This window comes from Trichechus manatus, unplaced genomic scaffold (assembly GCF_000243295.1).
Source record: "Trichechus manatus latirostris isolate Lorelei unplaced genomic scaffold, TriManLat1.0 scaffold00014, whole genome shotgun sequence".
NCBI lineage: Eukaryota > Metazoa > Chordata > Mammalia > Sirenia > Trichechidae > Trichechus > Trichechus manatus.
The window spans coordinates 12196291-12220670 of record NW_004443950.1 but is presented as its reverse complement, the minus strand read 5'-3'; the positions used below and the strand labels follow the sequence as shown (position 1 = coordinate 12220670).

At 45.2% G+C, this 24380-nt stretch overlaps 1 protein-coding gene across 2 annotated transcripts; it reads right to left on the bottom strand.

Annotated features, from left to right (window-relative positions):
• Nucleotides 1-246: 246 nt before the first annotated feature.
• Nucleotides 247-23836, bottom strand: CES5A (carboxylesterase 5A). 2 transcript variants are annotated; one of them, XM_004371676.2, is made up of 13 exons: nucleotides 23432-23836; nucleotides 21647-21851; nucleotides 19400-19538; nucleotides 17354-17487; nucleotides 14735-14888; nucleotides 12872-12976; nucleotides 10951-11055; nucleotides 9090-9230; nucleotides 7629-7697; nucleotides 4594-4741; nucleotides 3198-3347; nucleotides 557-629; nucleotides 247-478 (listed from the first exon to the last, which is right to left on the bottom strand). In XM_004371676.2, the coding sequence occupies exons 1-13, from the start codon at nucleotides 23532-23534 to the stop codon at nucleotides 247-249; spliced, it is 1758 nt and encodes a 585-aa protein (XP_004371733.2). In that variant the 5' UTR covers nucleotides 23535-23836. The 2 variants fall into 2 exon arrangements, with proteins under 2 accessions (XP_004371733.2, XP_023582535.1); XM_023726767.1 differs by lacking the exon at nucleotides 3198-3347.
• Nucleotides 23837-24380: the final 544 nt, after the last annotated feature.

Here is a 24380-nt window from a genome sequence, read left to right as displayed (position 1 = left end):
TATTATGCCAACCAATAGATCAATCTCCTCCAGATTTTTTGAGGAAATCTGGTAGCCTTCCAAGCCAAACTGCATTTTTTTATGTTAAAAGAATTCCACAAGGATAATCCCTACCTCTATAAAACATCAGCTAAAGCAGCTTATTCTTCAAAGATCTCCACAGAAAGAAGCCAAACTTAGAATGAAGCTAACGATTGTGGGAGAAATTGCAGAAGAAGGAAATCTAAAATCACAGAATGATACTTCTCAAGGAGTAAAAAAGAAAAGGAAAGGCAAGAACAGAGAAAGGAAGATCAAGGAGGAAAGAGGACTGAGGAGAGCTCCGGAAGTAGACATTATCAGGGGTAGGGTATTCATCCAAAACTTCACTTTTGGTGCTTTCAGTCTCTCCCCGACCCTTATGTTCAAATCCAGCTGCAGGTACTGCTCGGCCCAATTGTAGGCCGGCCACAAAGGCAAGCCTTCCCCGTTGGGATTCCTGGAAGTGAGAGCAGAAATTGGGGAGATTTTCCTCCTAAAACACACTGGTGGAGGGGAGACCTAAAGGTTCACTTACCCGGTTCGAGCAAAGTTAGCCCAGTATTTCATTATCTTCCTGCTCAGTAGTTTCTCCTCTTGTGTGGCTCCTTCTGAAGGAGATAATCACAAAATTCAGCTGTTCACAGTGATCCTCCAGAGGTTCAGGGCAACAGGAACTCACTCAAGCAATCATTGCTTCCAAATGGTGGAGGCTGAACACATGTCTTCTTTGACTACCCAATGCACTTTCAGACCACTCCAGTGAGACTGTAGGTTTCTTGGGGACAGAGACCACACCCCTCTCTGTGTGTGTCTCTCTCTCCCTTTTGCAAACTATTAATTATTGTATTTCAATATTTGAAAAGGTAGCACCTGCTGAAGGTACAAAATCCAAATTGCAGGAAGGATATCTAGTGAAGATAAGTTTCCCTTCCATCTCTTCGCTCCAGATACCCAGTTACCAACTTAAGAGACAACCATCATTACCAGCTTTGTGAATACCCTCTTAAAGATATGTTGTCTTTGTACAAATATATAAATGGACTCTTTTTTACACGCTTGATAGTATATTGGACATCTTGCTCTTGTTACTGAAATTGTATCTAGAAGATAGTTCCACATTATTTCCTCTAAAGCTGCCATTTATTTACATTTATTGTTCTATAAATATAAATGAGTAGAAATATATTTATGTTTATATATAAATGTTTATAATAAATACATAACTATAGAAGTCATTTATCCAGTACTCTGTTGGTGGGTCTTTAGGTGGTTTCCAATCTTATGCTGGTAAAACAAATGCTTTAATGTGCACATATATTTTGCACATGTGAAAGTATAATCGTGCAGCAAATCTTAGAAGTGGAATTGCTTGGTTAAAGACTACATGCATTTTAAATTTTGATACAGTTTGCCATTAATGTATGAGAATGCCTGCTTCCCCACACCTGCTGGAATGTATTAAGCTCTTCCCAATCTAATTGATAAAAAACAACTCCTCAGCCTAGTTCAGTTTGCAGTTTTCTTGTTACGAGTGAGATTAAGTGGATTTTCTTGTTTCAAAGTCACTTGTGTTTTCTTTCTCATATAGTTAAGAGCTCGGCTGCTAACCAAAAGGTCGGCAGTTCAAATCCACCAGTCGCTCCTTGGAAACCCTGTAGGGCAGTTCTACTCTATCCTATCGACTTGACAGCAAGGGGTTTGTCTGGTTTTGGTTTTTTTTTTTTTTTTTTGGTCCATTACCTAGTTTTCTGTGAGGTTTCTCATTGATTTCTTGGAGCTCTCTAGATATCAAGAAAATTAACCCTTTGATATAAATGTTCCAGGTTTTTTTTCCAGTTTGCAGAGACCATGTGCTCATTCCATAATAAGAGTTCAGTAATAGTTGATGAGCAATAATAATAGTAACATTTATTAAGCCTTCACTGTGTGCTTTATGGGAATTGTTTCATTTAATCCTTATGACAACTTGAGAGGTAGCTGGTTCTGCTATTGTCTGTATTTTAAAGACGAGCATGAATAAATTAAATAACAAATAAACCACAGTGCACAAGCACACGCTCTATAGGAGGCACTGTCCTCATTGTAGAGAGGCCATTAGTTAAGAACTGGCATTGTGTATTCCTTTTAATGAAATATTTTAGTGATATCTACTGTGTGTAGTTCCTGTAATTTTTTCTATTGATAATCTCATTTGATTGCCTTATAATTTTAAGCATTGAACATGTCATACATTCAGAAATAAATGAGCTAACATCCCTAGTAACAGTTCATGGCATTTACATTATATCATCCAGATCCAGGAAGGAGGCCTTGTGGCTCACTGGTTAAAGCACTGAGCTGCTAATCAGAAAGTTGGTCATTTGAACCCACCAGCTGCTCCTCAGGAGAAAGATGTGGCAGACTGCTCCCCTAAAGATTACAGCTTTGGAAGCCCTAGGGGGCAGTTCAGACCTGTCCTATAGAGTCACTGTGAGTTGGAATCAACTTGACAGCAACGTGTTTTTGTCTTAACAGCAATTTAAGAGAACCCTGGTGGCGCAGTGGTTAAAGTGCTTGGCTGCTAACTAGAAGGTTGGTGGTTCAAACCCACCAGCGACTCCTTGGGAGAAAGATGTGGCAGTCTGCTTCCGGAAAGATTACAGCCTTGGGAACCCTATGGGGCCGTTCTACTCTGTCCTATAGGGTAGTTATGAATCAGAATTGACTCAATAGCAACGAGTTTGTGTTTTATCTGGATCCAGATCACTTTGGGCTGGAATTGTGAAAATGTGAACCCCACCTTTTAAACCCCATGGTGGTAACATCTGGGAGTTCTGAAAAAGGCAGAGAGGGTAAGGCCAGTGGTCAGCAAGAAGGAAGAGAGGGGTTCTCATTAGGAAAACAATTAGATTGCTTGAGAGCCTCAAAGTGCCCACACCCAGAGACTTCAGTAAAAAGAGAAACACTTATCAAACCAATGTTGGCAGACCTGTTTCATCTTGGTTTCTAAAAATGAGAGTGGGTGCCTTTTCCGGAGAAAGGCTGTATCTATAAACCACGGGAGGAGGATAAACCCAACCCGTCAGTCCTCTGGGCTCATGCACAGTGGTGGGCTGGGTGGAGGGCTTCCTGTTCACAGTGGGGAATTTGTCTCCTTTCACCTCCTCCCAAGTTCCATGTTCCTGCAAGCTCCTTACCGAACATGACAACGTCACCATTCAGAAAGGCACCTCCAAAGACAAAGCGGATTTCATCAGTGTGGTCGGCTTTGACAAAAGCTGGCTTCGTATCTTCAAAGCACTGGGGTCGGTGCTGAAACTCATAGAAGTAGACAGGTGCACCAGCATCTTACGAAAGTCAAGAGAGGGCCTCGGTCAGGTACACACACAGGACAGAGCTGGGGCCGGCCCTGCATCCCCACCCATCTAGCCCTGGACTCATAGATCCACGGCCAGGGCAGCTGAGAGGCAAGAGGCGACCTAAACCAAGCTAATTTCTCCCTTCCCATTGGAGGCTGGAATTTCCTGCTACAGCAGCCCTCACACCCCTAGTGACAGGGAGCTCATTACTTCTCAGGGCATCCTGAGGGAACAATAGTCCTATTACTCAGAAAAGGCCTTCATACTGAGCTAAGATCTGCCCCTTTATGACTTCCTCTCATTGACCCTATTCAACCCTCTGGAGACAAACAGAACCTAGAATGGTGCCAGGCACATAGTAGACCCTTGATAAATACTCTTTGAAAGGAAAGGAAGAGAGAGAACAGAAGGAGAGAGAGGGAGAGAGAAAAAAACGAGGTTTGTGTCTCCACAAGTCATCTCTTTCTTCATTCCCCCACTACTCCTTACAACTAAGATGTTTGTAAAGACATCTCCAGAGAGAAAGGAATCTGAAGGATTACTATTAATTAAATTGTATCCTCCCCAAAAGAGATGTTGGAATCCTAACCTCTGTACCTGTAAATATGACCCTGTTTGGAAATAGGGATTTTCTTTTGTTACGTTAATGAGGTTATACTGGGGTAAGGTGGGTCCTACCTGATCACTTCCGAGTGGTGTCTTATAAAAAGAGCAGAATGGACACAGAGACACACACAATGGGGAAGACAGATACCATGTGAGGATTGGCTACAAGCAACGGAATGTCAAGGATTGCCAGCAGACACTAGAAACTAGGAGACAGGCCCACAGAAGGAATCAACACAGCCGGGACCCTGATTTGGACTTTTAGCCTCCAGAACTGTGAGAAAATAAATTTCTGTTCTTTAAAGCCACCCACTCGTGGTATTTTTTGTTACAGAAGCACTAGGTAACTAGGCAGGGATGGGCCCCAGAAAATCATAGGAAGGTGGGAGTTATCTACACTGTCCTGAAGGAAAGGAAAGAACAAGAACGGATCAATATCCTCCAACTCTGAAAGGCAGAAAAGCTGCAAGTCAGCGTCACTAGGTTAGGGCCAAGGTGCTGGACAAGATATCCTTGGGAATCCTCAGTGAGGGAGCAGAGGGGCGGAGCAGGTGGCCAGTGAACAGACAGCATGGCTCCCTATGGCCACCAGCCTCACCAAGGCCCTGGGGGAGGTGTTCAGACTCACCCCTGTGGTACTGAGCTGTGACCAGCCCAGGGACCACAAAGAACACATCGCCAAGCAAGTCCAGAAAACTGTTTCGGATTTCAACTACGGAGTCCTTCCTCCTGAAGTATTCTTCAGTGGGAAGGTACAAATACTCCCTGGGGATGTGCTGTTAAAAAAAAAAAAATCATAGTCACAGAAGATCCAGATCAACAACAGCAGCCAACACATTAAGCACTGGCCATGATTCTGAGGGCTTTGTGTGTGTTGCCTCCTTTAATCTGCACAGCAACCCTACGATACAGGTATCAAGATTAACCCCATTTCACAGATGAGGAAACTGAGGCTTAGAGTGGTGAAGTGGTTCGTTTAAACTGATGGAACCATGATTCTTCAAAAGTCTATTTGCCTCCAAATCCCATGCCCCTAGTCATAGTACACACAGCATTCCTACTGTGTTCCAGAAACAGTCACCTCTGAGCAGAAGTGTGGGGTTCAAGGCAAAGTGAAAACACAGGGCCCCTTGTTCAAAATTAGTAAGACTTTCAAGGTGGTGACTGCAGAGCATTAAATCAAGCAGGGGACCCTTCCAATTGTGAGGCCCTTTGCGACAGCACAGGTCTCACACCCATGAAGCTGGCCCTGTTCCTGGGTTCCAGTACTAACTCCACTCCTTTGTTGCTTTACCTAAGCTAGTTGGTCTCTTGGAATCCCTGAGTGGTGCAAACCATTAAGTGCTTGGCAACTAACAGAATGGTTGGTGGTTCGAACCCACCCACAGGCACCTTGGAAGAAAGACCTGGTGATCCACTTCCAAAAGGTCACAGCCATTGAAAACCTGATGGGGTGCAATTCTATTCCGAAACACCATGAGTCTGAATCGACTCAACAATAGCTGGTAGTTGGTCTCTTGGAGCTTCAGTTCCCTCATCTATAAAAAAATAGGTTGTTCAGAGGATTGCATGAGATGTGAAGAGAAAAGCACGCTGCCTGGCACAAAGCAGGTCTTCAGTTCTGTCACTTCTTCCTGTGGCCTACCGCCAAGTGCCTTAACACGGCATTCAATGCCTTCTTCAACCTGGCACCAGCCTGTCTCCCAGGCTTGTCTCCCTTAACTTGTCCCAGGCATAAATGCCAGTGGGTGGAAAGGAAACTTCATGAAGATTCAGGCATCTGCCACATGGGTGACGTTTCTAGGGGTCTGGGGCTCTGGGGAATGCTGGGACACATTGTTGCCCCTCAATCCCCTCCCACTAAGACAGAGGCCCAGCCCTTGGTAGCTTCTTTGGAATCTGGAGGCAGCATTTACCACACCTGGGAGTACTGCTTTGACTCATTTACTGGGTCCTTGGAAAGTTGATGGTTTTTAGTGAGGCCCAGAGCAAGGGAGGGAGGGCCCTGCAGTAGGGTCAGGCTGTAGTGCCAGGGCCTGGCTGCTCGGCCGTGTGACCAGCAGACCGCACAGTGCTGGAAGGAGCCAAGGAGGATAAGGAAGCTATGTGAAGTCTCTGGTGAGCCCCAATAGGATAGTCATGGTGCAGACTCCTAGGGTTCTGGAGCAAGGCCGTGCCTTCTGCATCCAAGAACTGCACACTGTTTGAAAAGCAGCTCCTGACATGCTACCAGGCCCAAGGGGAATCTGCTGCCTTTCCACTCCCCCTGCACCACATGCCCCGCAAAACCTACTTCCCACCCCAGGACTGGGCTCAAGATGCCTTCTCCACCTGAAATGCCCTCCTATTCAAATATTCCCCTTCCCTAAGGCCCAGATCAATGACCACCTCCTCCATGAAGTCATCTCCAATCCAGGCTGAGAGAGTCCACCGTCCGACTTATATCTGAAACATCTCTCAGTTCTCCTCATACGTCTAGCATGCATCAAACATCCCCCCTAAGCCTCAGGGCCTGAGGGGTCCCCTTCCTCCACTCTGGCCCACTTTGCAGCCAGAAAGCTCTTTCAAAAATGGAAATTGAATCACATCACCCCTCCATCAGTTCCCAGCCCTTGGAATGAAGTTTATCCTCCTTCCATAGCTTATAATGGCTATAAGGCAACAAGGCAACCCCCCTGCTGTGGCTGACCCTCTAAGCTGATCTCTTCACACCTCTCTGCTCTCAACTGGTCCCCTCAGTTTCTCCGGCTCCTCTCACCTGTGCCCCTCCATCTGCAAGACAAACTGCTCTCATCCTCCAAGACATTTCTCCACAGGTGAGTTGCCTGCTCCCTCCTGAGTGCCCCACAGGGCTTGGACTTTGCTCTGGTTCATTTAACACTGTACCCAAGTGTCTCATCCTTTCCATCCACCCCAACAGTCTACAAGTTCCTCAAGCACAGGGAGAATAGAATAGCTGCTTATCACTGCATACCCGCAGCCTAGGGAAGTGCAATGGCATGTGGACTCTCAATAAACATTTGTTTAATGAGTAAATGAGGGACGTGCACCTGGCACAGAGCACACACTGAGTGTTTATGGAAAAGGGCAGAAAGGAAGGAAAGGAACCCACCTCTATATTCGAATGTGCAGAGTAAAACCTGTTAATGATGTATTTATTCAGTGAATGAACAAATAAATGATTTAAGTAAGTGTTGGTCCTTGGACTTGGTAGCACCCAGCATGGTGCATGGCTGGCACATGGTGAAATCCCCAGTCCCAGGTGTGCTTCGGAATTCAGAACTTTTCAGATTGTAGATCATTCAGTACAGATGCTGCATAGTATGTAACATGCTCAGCGAGGCCTAGGGCAGCACCCGTCTTAATGTGTCCACCAAGAAATATGAATAGTGAGATAAATAAATAGACATGAAAGGCTAATGGTCACATAACAGTATAGATCATGTTTGGTGGCCACTTAGGTTACAAAAAAATCTTTCAGTTTTCAGAGCTCTTTAGGTTTTGGAATGTGGCTAATGCATTGTGAGTCTGAACTTAGTAAGGTCTATTGAATGAGTGAATGAATGAATGAGGAAAGGAATGTCTATACTCCAAGAGTGTGGCCCAGGGATGTTTGTTAGATGAGCAAATCTCTGGGAATCACAGTCACCCAAGCTCACTCACCAAGAATGTATGTATCAACCGGAATATGAGAGACTTATTGGAGCCCCCGAAGATCTCAGGAACCATCTTCTGTGGAGAGAAGCAGGGCATCCTCTGTGAGCAGATCTGGTCGTCAAGAGGCAAACCTGTCTGTCACAGGGGAGGGGAGGGAGCAGCAGGAACCTATTCTGCCCCAGACTGCCATGTGTAGGAGCACCCTCGGCAGGTTGGTCTCTTTCTTACATTTGATAAAAGGCCCCAGTCCCCTATCATATCTATGGTCTATGGAGCCCAAGGGCCACCCTGTGGAAAGGCCCCATCTTGGCTTTGACACCAAGCTCAAAGAGAGACCACAAAATCTTGGAACTAGAAGCTCGTTGTCCTTCTTAAGACCTTTGCAATGAGGGCCTCTAAGAAGCCAGCAGTGGCAGCGTCAGCCCGTGAGGTGGCAAGGCTGGTAGTGGAGAACACAGGGACTCCTTGTAACTTTACAAACCTCTTTTCTTTCTTAAAGTTATCTCCTCCAGTTTAAAATGAAGAGGTTGGTCTAGATAACTGAGCTTTGACGGTATTGTGAATTTGTATCCCCCACTCTTCTGAGGAGAGATGAAAAGTTTATTTCAAATGGGGAGGGTTTTCCTAAACCCTAGGGTCAAGAAATCACGGCTCCTTCTCAGCATTCAGAGTCCCTGGGTGGTGCACATGGCTAACGTGTTTGGCTGCTAACTGAAAAGTTGTTAGATGCAAGTGCATTCAACTATGGAGCATAGTTCTACTCTGACACATATGGGGTCATCATGAGTCAGGATTGACTCGACAGCAACTGGTTTTTTGTTTTTCTCGGTATTCAAGTCTCAACTCAAATGATCTCTAATCAGAGAAGCCTTTCCTCACCCTCCCTTCTCCTACTAAAGAAGCCAAGTTTATGTCCTTCATAGCATTTCTCACTCCCGTGAATCATCTTTTCAACCTTGCATTTCATCTGTCTCTCCCCCTGAGGATGTAAGCACACAGAAAGCTGGAAGCATGTGTCTTATGGACTGTTGAATCCTTGGTTTCTAGAAGAGTGTAGAGCATATAGTAAGTGCTCAGGGAATACTTGTTGAATGAATAAAATGATTTAGTAATTTTGCAACTTGTACAATATTACAGAGCATTGGAAGTCAAAAAATCAGGACCATGGCTGGACATGAAAGCTTAAAGGACTGACATTTCCCAAACCTATTTGAATTTCTTCTTTGAAGTAGTAACTGTTTTTATTGGAAACAATCATTTGTAATACCTTTGATAAAAATCAAATGCATTTTTATCAGCAAATCCTCTCTTACCTTTTTATGTAGTTGCTTCTTTCACCATAAACCTGTATGAGTTTCAGGGAAGACACTCTCTGTAGCTCCCCCCAGTCCTCAGTTACCCCCTTTCAGAGAGAGAAAAGATAGTCACATCTTACTGGGTAGCAGGGAGGACAGCCGGGATTCTTACCATGGGCAGCATGTAACCACATTCGTGGTTATTGACTCCGATGATGGAAGGAATTGGATTAAATTCTTTTTGAATCAGTAAGTCTAGAGGATTGTCAAGAAAGAAATGACCATCAGTCACCCGAGTGAAAGACTTTGTTTTCTGAAATTGAGAAGAGAAGAAAAATCAGCAGCTGTTGCTGTTCACAAAAACTACTGTCCCCTGGTCCTAGCCAAGCTGAGCTCACTCAGTCTAGCAGTGATCGAAACTCACTAGGAGAGGAAAAATAAACCATTGTTGGCCCAGCTGAACTCATCAATGCTTGGCCAGCCCTGCCACTTACATGGGCAAGAGGACTCAACTTTTCTGGACCTGTTTCCTCATCTTCTGAATGGGTAATAATAATAATCTACCAAAGAAAAATAGTGACCTAGAGCAATGGTTCTCAAAGTGTGGGTCCCAGACCAGCAGCATCAGTATCACCTGGGAACTTGCTAGCAATGTAAATTCTCAGACCCCACTCCAGGCCTACTGAATCAGAAACTCTAGGGATGCAGCCCAGAAAACTTATTTTAACAATCCCTCCAGGTGATTCTCAAACTCAAGTTTGAGAACAACTGGCCAAATTCAATGGGCAAAATGATGGGGGTGGGGGGTGGCCAGGATAGTAGGGATCAGTGTGAACACTCTCCTGAGATATCTTCCAGAGAATACTTTGCCTTGAATATGGCTGGATTTATTGGGTCTCAGAAAAGCAACACTTGGCTCTAATGATTTTTTTTTTTTAGGTTTCTGTTTTGGGTGTGGGGATAGAAAAGAGCATACGAAAGAGCTTTCATGCTACATCAAGCCAAGGACTTACTATCCATCTTCACGGACTCTGGCACTGGCATCATGTCTGGCTCATAGCAGATTCTCATTACATGCCAAATAACTATTTAATAAACGTTGGAATCTGACAGACAATGGCCTAGCTTTTTCAAACACTCTCAAAGGCTCTCGAGATTGTTGTTCAGTGCCGTCAAGTCAGTTCCAACTCATAGTGACCCTATGTACAACAGAACGAAACACTGCCTGGTCCTGCGCCATCCTCACAATCGTTGTAGTGCTTGAGCTCATTGTTGCAGTCACTGTGTCAATCCATCTTGTTAAGGGTCTTCCTCTTTTTCACTGACCCTCTACTTTACCAAGCATGATGTCTTTCTCCAGGGACTGATCCCTCCTGATAACGTGTTCAAAGTATGTGAGACAAAGTCTCGCCATCCTCGCTTCTAAACAGCATTCTGGCTGTACTTTTTCTGAGACAGATTTGTTTGTTCTTTTGGTCATCCATGGTATATTCAGGGACATAAAAGAGCACCCAGTCCAATTAACCACCCGATGATTGAAAGTTTGTCAGTGGTCATCTAGACTTTGCTTGAATACCTGCAGAAGTGGGTATCTCACAACCTTCTAAAGAAGCCCAGTCCTCTTTCAGACAACTTAGGTTTTAAGAAAGTTCTCAGTTATACCAATTCAAAATGGCTTCCTAATAGATCTTCCAGCTTGGCCTTGACTTCAGCTTCCGTAGGCACATGGAACAAGTATGCTCTCTCTTCCCAAGGATGCCTTCAATGACTTAGAGAAAACCCTAGCATTTTGCTGGATTTCTCCAGGATAAGTAGCACCCCTGCCCCACTAAAGTTCCTTAGATTGCCTATCAGGGTTTTATAGCCCACATTTTTTTTTTTTTATAGCCATTGCCATAAATCCCCAATCCCTCTCTTTTCCAAGTCTGAGATCAAAGAAAGTAATAGGGTGGTAAGATTTTTTTCCAACAGAAAAAGCCCACCACTCCATTAAAAGGGCAACCCTACCCCAAAACTCCCCTCTCCCTCTTCACCTGACTGAGGCTCAGCAGCTCCTCTGAGGATTTTGCCCTCAGGCATTGCAGCAGGCGGACAGAGTCTGAAGTGTTGCAACCACAGATACGCGCAAGGAACTGCAACTATTCCAGAGAAAGATGAAGTCAGAGCATTGCACTGAAAGCATTCAGGAAAAGGAAAGTTGCAAAGAGTCCTTAACCCAGCCACAGGCTCATCCTTCACATGTGAAGTCCAATCTGCTGCCCTTCCCCATCCTCATGTGCCTGTAATGGAACGTACACATTGAGGGAATGGTAGTGAGGACAGGTTGTCACTGCATCACGCTTACTCTCATGCCTGACGTTAGCAAACTCCAGACCTGGTGGCAGAGGACTGTCAATCTGTGGCCATGGAATGGAGTCAATATTCCCGGGCCACAGAAAGACCAGTCCTGTGACCTTGGCTCCGCTGGCACTAGGTCCTGTGGAGCCAAGCAATTCAACCTTGGATGTTCAATGGAGAAACGCATGGAGAACCCCTGAGAGTGAGAAGCAGCTTGGCTAGCTCCTTAATTGCTATTGAGACATAGCTCCAGATCAGAGTCTCAGCTGGTCAGCTCTGCTCCAGCCCCACTGCCCACCCCATGCCTAGAATGCCCTGGACACCTTCTTTCTGTCTCTATAGCAATTCCACTCATTCTTTAAGGCTCATATTCCACCTCCTCCAGGACATCCTTTCAGACTACCGCAGTCCCCGTGAATCCTTGCTCCTCTAATGTCCTATCACCCCATGATTCCCTTCCTTACCTAGCCTTTTACTGAACACCTTCTTGCCCTGTAGTTGAACCTTCCACATGTGTAGACTTGTCCCCCTAAAGTGACGGTCTTTAATCTTCTGGGCTCATGAATGTTCTGAGAATTCAATGAAAGCTATAGAAGACCCCTCACGAGGAAAATGCAGAAGCACGTAGATTCTGCATACAATTGTAAGGAGTTCAAGGACCACTTCCCAAACCTATCCATGGATTCTAGGTTAAAAATCCTTGTAATAAAAAGATTATACTCTCCTTGAGTTTAGGATCTGCAATTTCCACTTGTAAACCCACCGATCCTATCATTGACCTGGGAAAACAATAGGCACTCAATAAGTGTGTGGTGAATGAATGAATATATGCACCAACTAAAAGTACCTTTATGTATAATGTTACCATAATCAATGTTCCCTGTGTATTGAGGGTATTTTTACAATTTTATAAATCTATGCTTCTGCTCTTGGTGCAGGTTGTTTTTTTCTGTAAGGTGTTGAAGAAGATGTACCACTAAAATTAATAATATGCAGGAGATGGCTCCACAGCCCAGAGCTTAATCAATATGCATTGAATGAATCAGCTCATTCAATCAGCGAGCATTCATAGTTGCCTAATACACATTAAGTAGATCCTCACTATCTAGGAGAAAGATAAGACAAAATGATACATAACAAATATCTGGGACATATTCCCCACCTCCCCCACAAAATCCCATGCCAGCCAACAGTCATCAGTCACAGTGTTCTTTCCCACTGAGCTGGTGACAGAGTCAGAATCTTTCTTGACACCGCACTCTAGGAAGCCATTCCTTGTGGAGTAGAGTAGGTACAGGAGATGAGCTATATATAACACAGGGAACTGAGTTATATATCACAAGTGAAAAATAATGGGTTACATGAAAAACTATAACACGCACACACACACACACACACACACACATACCCCAGCTGTTTTGCATTGTATAGCTGGACCCATTTCCTGTTGAACCAGATCTTCCATGCGGGAGCAAGCCGAGTATTAGGTTCTTGGGGCATGGTCAGTGAGGAAAGCCAAGCATGGGGTAAAAAGGAGATAGACAATCTCTAGACTCCTGATCACACTCTCTCCTGACGAGGGAGAAGAAAACTGAGAGGTGTTAACAATATACCTACATCTTGGTTCCTCTCATTATCAGAGGCCTTCATGTAAGGGATGATGGCCACCCCACTCTCCATGATGGCTTTGTGGAATAAGCCATTGGCCATGGGGGACAGAACCTGGAGAGAGAACACAGGAAACTCAGGAAAAGTTATCCAGAGGACTCCCCACTCAACACACATACCACTCGTCCTTCTTCCAACAAAGCTTCCCAGGAAGCCCCCTTAAGAGCCCTAACCTTAGAGGAAGAATCCCTGGTTTGACATGCAAGGTCTAGCTATGAAGGCTTGGGTAAGTTAATAACCTCTCTGAGCTCTAGGCCCTCATGAACTTGGCAGTCAAACATGCTGGCATGAGTTCTAGTTCCTTCATTTACTAGCTGGGTAACCTCAGGCAAGTTGCTTAATTTTTCTAAGCATCAGTTTACACCCCTGTGAAACTGGAATAATAATTGAGCCCACATCACAGGGTTGTTATAAGGAGTAAGGGAAGTAATGAACATAGAAGGCTTCATACAGTGCCTAGTCAATAATAAGCACTGAAGAAATGGTGGCCATTATCATATACATAAAATTGGGTTAACATAATCCACCTTATGCATAAGATTGTTTTGAAGATATAAAAATACTTCATATATTGTCAAGTGCTGTACAGCAGAAGCTCTCTTAACCCACCTCCACTAACTGACTTCTGGGATTAACTGAGTCTCTCCATTGCCTTCTGTAATATATGTTAACTTTTGCCCAGGAAATGCTGAGCACTCAGAGCCAGCAGGCCATTTTCTAGTACCACCAATTTCTGTTCCCACTATTTTATTACTGAAAGTCAGGTATATTTGCTTCCAAACCTATTTTTTCAGTTGCCCTTGCTATTGTAATCACATAATTGAATGAACTATGTGAATCAATAAAAAGAAAATAAAATTATTTGCAGAAAAAAACTGATATATGCAAGTATCTAAAAAAAAATGCTGTAAAACTGGGTGTGGCCAAGATAAGAATAAAATATTTGAGGGAAAAGTATAAAACTCCAGACATGTGCTGCTGTCACACTGCTTTGCAGGTATTTAGCAATTCGTGATCACTGTAAAGAAACTGAAACCACAATTTGAGGGTGGTGAATTCTGAAGGTGGCTTGTGCAAGAGAGCCTGTGTCAGACCTAGAATCAACAGGCCAACTCTGATAAGATAAGGTCCTATATCAAACCATCAATGGAGAATGTACATTTTATGTCTTTAGTTAAAACATTTATATGCATCCTTTTTTCTTTAATGCTTTAACCGAGGTTTTTCTATTAAACTACTAATTACCAGTCTTGGTAATTGGATTCCAAGGGCTTCTACTCTACAAATATGTTGTTGTTGGTGTTGTTGTTGTTAGGTGCCATTGAGGTGGTTCTGACTCATATCGACCCTATGTACAACAGAACGAAACACTGCCCGGTCATGCGCCACCCTCATCATCTACAAATATAAGGGGTTTTTACTCAAGTTACTACTCCTTATGTGATCTTAGATGACTCATTTAAACTCCCTCGATGGTGGCTGCCTTGTTCATAAAAAGAGACTGAGCCTCTAACTCATGATGTATTTGTGAGGCTCAAGGGAGACAATGTGTACAGAAGTGTTTGTTCAACATGAAACTTGTTGCCGTCCAGTTGATTCCGACTCATAGCGACCCTATAGGACAGAGTAGAACTGCCCCACAGGGTTTCCAAGGAGCACCTGGTAGATTCGAATCGCCAGCCTTTTGGTTAGCAGCCAAGCTCTCAATCACTGCACCACCAGGGCTCCTGTTCAACATGAAAGCACCTGTCAAATGTGAGTGATTCATTGCCCTCATTTTTTTTTTTTTTTTTTACCTCCCCCAGAACTCACAAGGCTGGAAACACTGATTGCTCCCGCTGACTCGCCGAAGATGGTCACGGAGCCTGGATTCCCGCCAAAGAACTCGATGTTCTCCTGGATCCAGGTTAGGGCAGCCACCTGGTCCATGAAGGCCCAGTTCCCCAAAGCATGCTGGTCCCCTGTGCTGGGGGCAAGAGGCACGATGAGAATTCTCAGTAGGCCACCATCTGCTGCCCGCAGCCCAGGGGGCTCAAGGCAGAGACTGTGGGCAAGTGTCAGGGCAGGTGTCACTGCCCGCTGAGAAGGAGCTGAGAGTTGCAGGCCTGGAGGAGCTAGGAAAACTGGGCTTAGTCCTCACCCTTTGCGGGGATTTCAGTTTCTTTGAGAACTCGATGTAAGCTATGACCCCTCATCACAGGAAAAAGCACATACAGTATTGCACATGCAATTTCAGGATGTTCATAGGCTCCTCTAAGCCCACGGGTCCCAGGAGATGAGTGTTCCCCCTGAGAAGCCAGTCCTCCCCAACTGCCCCTTAGTTGGTTCCTTTTCTCTGTCAGTGACCCCGGGACTGGTTCTGACTCCACCTTCTCTCTCCATGACCTCCATGTCTGGTCAGGAGCCAAGCCCTGCCAACTTTACCCCCATAATGGCTCCCATTCCTCTATTTCTATTTCTCCTGAGAAGAACTATAGTCTAACAGGTAAGATCTCAGCCTTTGGCACTGGATTTATAGCCCGGCCACTTAGTATCTGGGTAGCTTTGGGCAAGTCACTTAACGTGCTTTGCATCAATTTTCTCATGTCTTAAATGCGAATAATAATAGTGTCTGTTCCCAGGCTGGTTGTAAAGATTGACAGCACCAGGCCCACAATAAGGGCCATGTACATGTTAGGCAATGGATCTTGTCACTCAACCAACTCCCTGCTTCAGCCGCCTGAGCTGAAGATCCTATTGGCATCAAGACCATGGCAGTAGCCTCCCAACTGGACTCCCCATCTGCAGCCTGCACCCCTCTAGCCCAGCCTCCACTCTGCTCTGGAGTGAGCTTCTTGCTACACTGCTCTGAGCAGGGCACTCCTGGATTCCTCAGTCTTTGTTGGATAAAGCTCAAACTCCACGTGTGGCCTGGCATTGTAGGCCTTTCCCAATCAGGTATCTCCCTGCCTTTCTACACCCATCTCCTGCTGTATCCTCATCTTCCTATGCTCAAACCCAGACATTATAAACAAAGTTTTGGAAACCTTCTTGCCAAAGGAATCTTATGCAGAATCCCAATTTGTAAAACAGCTAAAAGTAGAAATTGCTCTAGCCAGGGCACACCTCTTGGCCTCCTTTGCCTTCCCTGCAGCCCCAGGGCCACCTCCCAGTGCTAATGGCTCCAAGCACAGCTGGCAAATACTACTCCGGCCCCACATGCTGCTATATTCCTTTCTAGCTTCCTAGCCTTTGCTTAAGCAGTACCCTCTGCCTAGCACACTCTCTCCAACATCTCCTCCCCAAACCCAACCAAATCTAAGGCGCAACTCGAGGGCCACCTCGCTTGTGAAGCCACCTTGATTCCTTGCAGCTCTCTTCTTTGTTCCCACGGCCCACGGCTCATTGCCTCTCAGTCTCAGAGTATTAAGCATGCCCTTCCTGGTAGCATGGATACGTGTGTCCCTGCATTATCTCCTCCACTAGACTGTGAGCCTCTTGAGGGTAGACTTCATGTTTGAATCATCGCTGCCTTCCCCATAGTCTTTGTCAGTGCCTCCAAACACAATTGTGGCTCCACCTCTCGCTACTCCTCTTTGATCACGTTGTGCTCAAACCAGGACTTGGGACTTCTGCTATGTTTTAGGCAGGATAATGGAAGTGGTCTAGAGACCCAGCACTGTTTCGTGACCTTGGGGAAGTTGCTTAACCTCTCTATGCCTCAATTTTCTCAACTCTAAAATGGGGATAATAACAGTACATTTCTCAAGAGATAATTTTGAGGCTGAGTTGAAATAATGCATAGAAAACACATAATGAGCACCCAGTACATGCCAGATATTATTAGAGGAATGTCAGTGATGTAATGGAGTGATCATTCTCAAGTCGGCATTTTTGGAGCCTTGGGGTGGGCTCTATGGCAGAGACTGCTAAAGGCTCACACAGTCTGTTTCCTTCTGTTCCAGGACACATAGCTGCTCTCCATTTCCCTGTCTCCCTTGGAGTTGGATGTGTCTGAGTTCTGCCAATGGTATATGAACAGAATTGATGAGCGCCACCTCCAGGCTGGCCAGAAAATCCTCCCTCACGTGATGCTCCATGCTCTCTCCACCTGCTGGCTAAATGCAGAGGATCCTGCTTCTAGAGGAGGGCAGAGTCACAAGATGGAAGTGGCCTGCGTCTCTGACTGACCATGTGGAAGGATGCCTGTCAATCAGGAGCACCCAGCTGTACTTTACACGAGTGAGAAAGAGATGTTTATATTGTGTTAAGGCCATACGATTTGGTAGTTTACCTGTTCTGGCTGCTAAAATTACTTAACTAACCTGGGGAAATTTTTTTCAACATTACTGAAGGTTCATTCCTCCTTAGGTTGCTGGGCACTGAATCCTCTATGGCTGTCACACAGCTGCCCTTCAGGGGTCAGGGTGTCAGACACTTGAGGAGACTCACTTGAAGAAGCCAAGTATTCCTAGCCGGTACTGGGTGGTCACAACAAGCACGTCTTCATAAGCAGCCAAGGCAGACCCGTCAAAGATGGAGGCTGAGCCTGTCTGGAAAGCACCCCCAGGGAACCACACCATGACCTAAGGAGGAAAGAGGAATTCTCCAATCAGTCTGCCAGGCACCCACATCCCTTCCCCATGCATGTTGGCACACACTTCCTTCAGTGAAATGTAAACGTTCCACTTTCCTTTCCAAACGGGGTTAGAAGGTTCTGTTTTTTGAAGAAGGCAGCATGTAGACTCTGGCGTCCAAATGCCTGGGTTTGATCCCCGGCTCTGCCATGGACTAGCTGTGTGACCTTACATAGATTACTTAAACTCTCTGAGGCTTGTTTTTCTCATCTAGGAGATGTGAAGGATGAAAGTATCTATCTTATGAGGTTATCATGAGATATGAACCAGATTATACATCTAAAGTTCATAGAACAATGTCAGAACATTTCAAGTACTCAATAAACCTCTGACCACAAGAAGATGGAAATAATTGTAAATCACATATGAGATTTTTCTCACCTATAGCCCTGGTACTGAAGTGGTTAAGAGCTACAACTGCTAACCAAGAGGTCAGCAGTTCGAATCCACCAGCAGCTCCTTGGAAACCCTATGGGGCAGTTCTACTCTGTCCTACAGGGTCGCTGTGAGTCAGCATTGACTTTACAGCAACAGGTTTGTTCTTCTGGTGTAGAAAGAAGGGAGCCCTGGTGGCACAATGGTTAAGAACTACAGCTGCTAACCAAAAGGTAAGCAGTTTGAATCCACCAGCAGCTCCTTGGAAACCCTATGGGGCAGTTCTACTCAGTCCTATAGGGTAGCTATGAGTCAGAATTGACTCTAAGGCAACGGGTTTATTTTTTATTTTTATTTTTTAGAGAAAAGCAAGTGTAGAAACTTTACTATAGTGATTAGAAAAATTAGGACCAGGGAACACAGAACATTATCAAATAACATTAAACGAAAACCAAACCCATTGCCACTGAGTCAATTTCAACTCATAGAGACCCAAAAGGACAGAGTAGAACTGCTCCATAGGGTTTCCAAAGCTATAAATCTTTACAAAAGCAGACTGCCATACCTTTTCTCCCACAGAGTGGCTGGTGGGTTCTAACTGCCGACCTTTTGGTTAGCAGCCAAGTACTTTAACCACTGCACCACTAGGTTTCCTTCAAATAGTATTAGCACTATTTATACCCTTAATAACAAACCCCTTTAGTTGTTTTTTTAAAAGGTCATATTAGAGACTGCAATGCTTGGGGCAAGAAAAGAGAAGAAACCACTGAGGAAATAGAAGAAATTTTGGCAAAGCACTGGCTTTGGTACCAGGATCTACCACTTACTGTGTGAACAAGATGGAGCAAGTCACTTACACTCTCCCTGTACCTAATCTTCCTTATCTGTAGAATGGGTCCATTAATCTTTACTCCACAGGGTTATATGGGATTGAATGAGATAATGCTTTCTGCCTGGCACATAGTAAGTGCTCAATAGATGTTGCTGTTAAGATACATTCAAGTGAGTTTCCCATTACAGGGGAATGGAGGAGAGAGAATGAGGGGAGGGTGTGGTCAAAGAATAGATTCTAAGATATATCCTCCCCCTATTCCCATATACAGGAGTCATTTACATTCTTAAATTAAATATTTAACATTATTACCATCTAACTTGCAAACAGAAAAACTGAAGGACGCAATTATCCTATTTTTAAAAAAAAGAATTTCTAAGATTAAAAAGTTTAAAGAGTCCTTTTAAGCAATGACTTTTCTAAAAGTTTTCAGATCATTAAATACTCAACAGAGGAGAAAAAACAAATCCAAATAAAAATCAAAGGTCAAGGCACTGCAATGAAGAATCAATCAGAAGAAAAGAAAAACCGAATGATTATGTCTCCGTTTCACCCAACAGAGAGCTAAGTCTGATTCCAAGCACCCAGCCACCCTGCCTGGATCCCAGGCCAAGAGCCTGCTGGCCAGAGCTCAAGCACCGCAGGCAGCCTTACAGGGAGATTGGAGCCCACAACTGCGTGGGCCGGCGCATAGATGTTTAGGTACAGGCAGTCTTCCGACACTCTGAACTGGGGATAATGCACCTTGAGCAAGCGTTGATCTGAGATCAGCCACTCCGGGTTTTGGAGGCACCTTGGGGAAGGAGAGTTGCTGTCAGTGAACTTGCCTGCGAGAGGCCAGTTCTCATGACAGTGGGGAAGCCTAGCAGTCTCCTCCACCCTGAGCAGAAGAGGCATATGGAGAGCAACTACCACAAAAGTTCAATCATGTCCAACCTCGGTGGTTGCTGAAAATAAAATTTAAAAAAAATTTAAAAACTATAATTCCCTTTGATCTGGTTTCTGGGTAGGAAATCACAACTTGCTGAATAATGTACTGTTAACCCCCCCCACATGTCCATGCCCACATCCACCACCGTAATAGAGACACACATAAAGACTCAAGCTGGCTCAACTGTTCCTCAGACTGTAGAGGGAAGGACACTGGTTGACTATCAAGGGCGTTGCTCCCATGGCTCCCTCTTCTGCCTCCAGGGGAGCAAAGGAACATTTCTAGGTCTCCCTACCAGGAACTGAGGCTGACCTGCACGGATACTCCAGGCCTCTGCTCAAGCTGTTCCCTCTGCCTGGACTGCTCTCTCCCCTTATCTGTTTGTTCATGGTCTTCCCTTTCCTTCAAATTGGGTCCAAGTGTCACCTCCTCCAAGAAGCTCTGTGACATTTCTCCAGTTAGAGCATAGCTCTTCTCTGGAGACACACACACTTTGCGTTCTTTCCTAGAACTTCTTCTAGGCTTGTACATGAGAGCTATCAGTCTCCTCAACTCAACTATGAGCAGCTAAAAGTCCGGGACTCTGTAGCAGTCACCTCTGCATACCTCCAAACACAGAGTCTGACACACAGTAAAATTAAATGAGATTATATATGTGCATATTTCTATTATACTAAGTGCTCGATTAATGTTAGGTTTTTTGTTAAATAGGACAGTATGCAGTATGGGCAGCAGGTAACCATCATTGCAAATATACCCCTAACTGGTGTTTATGCCTCTTGCCCCTTTGTACGTTGTTTCATCAGAAATTGAGGTCAGGGAGCCATCCACGACCTCTGCTCAAGGCTAGACTAGGTGGTTCTCGCTGATCCCAGCACTCTTCTCTGACCCCCTAAGTTTTGCCCTTGTCTCCCTATATTTTAATTGTCCATTACCTTTTATGCCGTCCTCATCAACAAACTGCAAGCTCCTTGAGGACGGCCCTGATTAATTCACTGTGGTGTCCCCCAGGGCCTGATAGAAAGCCCAATATTGAGTTGATGCTCAGTGAATATTAGTTGAATGAATAAATGAATTGAATGACTGAATGAATGAACAAATGAGTTTCAACTTAGTGTACTCAGTCCCTGGGCCACATGGCATCATCTTCTATGGCTTAGGGAGCTCCTTGGCCCCCGGGTAGTCCTCCTGCCTGGGACCCCAGTGCCAGGAACTGCGGTGGTCCAACCTGAGGGCTTCACAGAATCTAAAGTGTTGGAAGGTTCTTGCAGATTTTTAAGTTTCACCTCCCATTCAATGCATGAGGTCCCTCCACAATTAACCTGATAATTAGTTGCCCATCTAAGCTTGAAAATGCCCAGTTACTGGGAGCTCCTTACCTCCCAGGCCACCTCTGCCACAAAGACACATTCAGGCATACATTTATGGAGTTTCCCCTATGGACCAGGCATTGTATTAGGCACAGTTTTGACTGCTAGAATGTTCTTCTTTACTTTGGACTAAAATCCCTATAGTGTCGTTCTTCCCTCTAAAACCCTTAGCCAGTCTGACAGTGGAGGTGCAAGCCTGAGGTCACACAGAAACACCTAGAGAGTCGCTTCAAACCCAAAGTCCCAATAACCCTGTTACTGTACTGCCTAAACCTGGTTGGTCCTCAAAATCCCTAGAGAAGTGTCAGATAATATCGTTTCCTGGACCCAGCTCTGGAGGTTCAGATTCAGGAAGTCCAGACCAGAGCCCAGGGAAACTGCATAGTTTTAACAGTGCCTCCAACAATTCTAGGGATCAGCTCATTTGGGAACCATGAGATTATTGAAGCATTTGCCACTTCTGTAGCCCTCCTCCTCCTCCACCCGACCCCTACCCATCCTCCCCTTTCCCACTGGGCAGCATGACCCTCGTTGCCTCTCAGGGCTCTGCCCCCAGCTCATAGTCTCCTAGCCTACCCATGGGGCCAAGCCTGGTCTTACAAGTTAGGGTAGGAGGTGGCATCTCGGAAGTCTTCCCAGGGCAATGCTGGCTGTGGAGTGGCAAATCGCAGGGGTCCTAGAGGGGGTGCAGCAAAAGGGACCCCAAGGAACACGTTCACAGGCATGGGGCTTCCCAGCACAGTGACTTGCTTTCCCCGGACCCATCCGAGACTGGTGTTCCTGGATGGTGCATCGGCAGCTAGCCCTGAGGGAACAGATGGGGAGGAATCAGGAGTTGGCTTGGAAAAGACAGGGAGTCAGCCAAGTGGGGGGGTACTCTTTCTCCACCCAGAGGCTATGCAATAGGAATTATGTGGATACCATCTCAGTGAGTCCATGTACACTGCTTCCTTCAAGATTGCCTTAGAAGTCACCTCCATCAGTAAATACCAACTTAGTTTCTCCTAGGAGCCCAGTACCAAACCACAAAATTTTCTCCAGCTAACCCAGGAACCCACCTCCTTTCTGCTGAGTATTTCCTGCATAGAGCTTTCTCTTTCTATAGGACTGATACATGCCAGGCTCTGTAGATCTTCCAAAAACCAAAAAAACCCCAGTGCTGACTCATAGCAACCCTATAGGACAGAGTAGAACTGCTCGATAGGGTTTCCAAGGATCGGCTGGTGGATTTGAACTGTCAATCTTTTGGTTAACAGCCAAGCTCTTAATCACTATGCGACCAGGGTTCCCTATGGATCTTAGGACCCCACAAACTCATTTGGCCTTTAATTTCCCACATATCCATCAATTTCATACCCACCAGCACAACTGTTGACATATCTGTGCATCAGCTATATCATTGACTCTTAATTTTTCTTAATATCAAATTTTAAAAAACTCCCTTAGGATTCCTAGAGGAATCTGAAGCAATAACATCTATAGAATTGTGGTTTTGATGAGTTAGGTATATGCTTTTAAATACACATTAAAATAAATATACCTGAATAAATATGTTGTTGTTAGTTGCTGTCAAGTTGATTCTGACTCATTGCACCCCTACGTGTGCTGAGTAGAACTACTCTATAGTTTCTTTTTTTCTTTTCATAATTGGTATCTTATTAGTTGTTTTAAGGGTCAGTACAAAGACATGATCAATTAGCTCCATAGGGTTTTGAAGGCCGTGAGTTTTGAAAGCAGATCACCAGGCCTGTCTTCCGAGGCACCTCGGGGTGGGTTCAAACTGCCAACTTTTTGGCTAGTAGTCTAGCATTTACCATTTGCAATACCCAGGGACTCCATGATCAAATATACATTAATTTAAATAAAAAATTCTCATCCAGATGCCACCTGAAATCATCTCATCCACCTCCACGGGTATGAAGATGATACTTTGGGAGACTAAACTCAGCCATGCTTCTCAGTTTCCATATATACTATGGAAACTTGAGAAGGAAACTGCCCTGCTATTTACTTAGCAGGATGCAGGTGTTCTGGCGCTACCTGTTTTAATATCATTTCAGTGATGAAAGTCATGTATCTGCAGCACAGGCTCCATTCCACACCCTCCCCAGTCAGGACAGAGTACTCTGCAAGCCCCTTGCAGAATGTGTGCAGCCCAAAGGCAGGACAAGAGTCTTCCATTCTCTACTTGCCAAAGAAGGAGGCTCTGTCCCTGAGACCCTCAGCAACACCAGGACATTGGTCAGTTGCCCTCCACGGGCCCTCAGAGACCTCTGAGAAATAAGTTCATTTCCATCAATATGTGTAATCGGTGGAAAATCCTCCAAAGAGTAACTCCCCCTCCCCCGTCTTCTGAGAATCCTCCTTTCCTACCAGGTGTCTCACCCTTGGTGGCAGCTTCAAGGACCCAAACAGCCCAGATCAGGGTCTGGCCTGGGTGCCCCCAATTTCCACTCATCTGGCTGGCCTCCCTGAGCTCCCTGGACATCCACAGCCACTGCTAGTCTCAGAGAGCTTCAATCAGGAGGAAGAAAGGACTTCTAGTTAGTAGGCAAATGTTGAGCAGGTAGACGCAGGGCACAGGGTCAGTGAAGAATAGCATTAGACCAAGATTTTCTGAGGGAATTGGCCAAGTGAGACTTTCCTCTTCTCATTTACATAAGAAGAAGCTGATGATTAACTTTTGAGCCGGTGAGAGACAGTTGGGTTGACTTTGGACTCATAGAATGGGAGAAGTAGAAAGGACGTTTGTGACATGCTAATCCCGAATCTCAAACCCAAATACCTACAGGGGCCAGGAAGGTAGCAAACACACACTGAAGTCTGCCAGGAGAAATGCAACAGGGACTTGTGGGGACTGTGGCAAACCAAACAGCATGTACTCTATATAAAGGGAGTAGTGACTTCTCAACTCTAGTCCACTTTTGGCATGTGGCAGTGTAGGTAGGCCAAGCCAGAAGTGGCTTTAATTTTTTTTTTAATTGTCATGTATACCCAATACAACATTTCTATAGGACTGAATTATATCACGGGCCAACTCTCTGATATTGTGACCTAGGCCCATGATCTCCAGTGGAAATATGAGGCAACAGGCTGAAGGAAGTAAAGTTACTATAAGTGGTTCTTCTGGGACCTGTACTCATCTCTCTGGGCTCTCATTACAGTGCTCTTTCCATTTTAGGGCCATGTTCTGAGCCACAGCTGGTGGATCATGAAAAGTCCAGATCAGGACCCAGGAGCATCAGCACCACCACTACCCTTAGCCCAGTAGGTTCCATGCCCCACTTAGGGCAAAGGGTCCAAGATGGGCCTTCCCAAATGCTTAGGGCTGGGC

Bases quoted from the DNA above. Each gene is read 5' to 3' on its own strand.
- CES5A (XM_004371676.2), bottom strand. From the start codon at position 23,534: ATGTCCAGGGAGCTCAGGGAGGCCAGCCAGATGAGTGGAAATTGGGGG. The intron at 21,852-23,431 runs GTGAGACACCTG...CTGTTCCCTCAG, and splicing joins CCTTGAAGCTGCCACCAAGG to GGCTAGCTGCCGATGCACCA. The intron at 11,056-12,871 runs GTAGGTATATTG...TCTCTGGAATAG, and splicing joins ATAATGAGAGGAACCAAGAT to TTGCAGTTCCTTGCGCGTAT.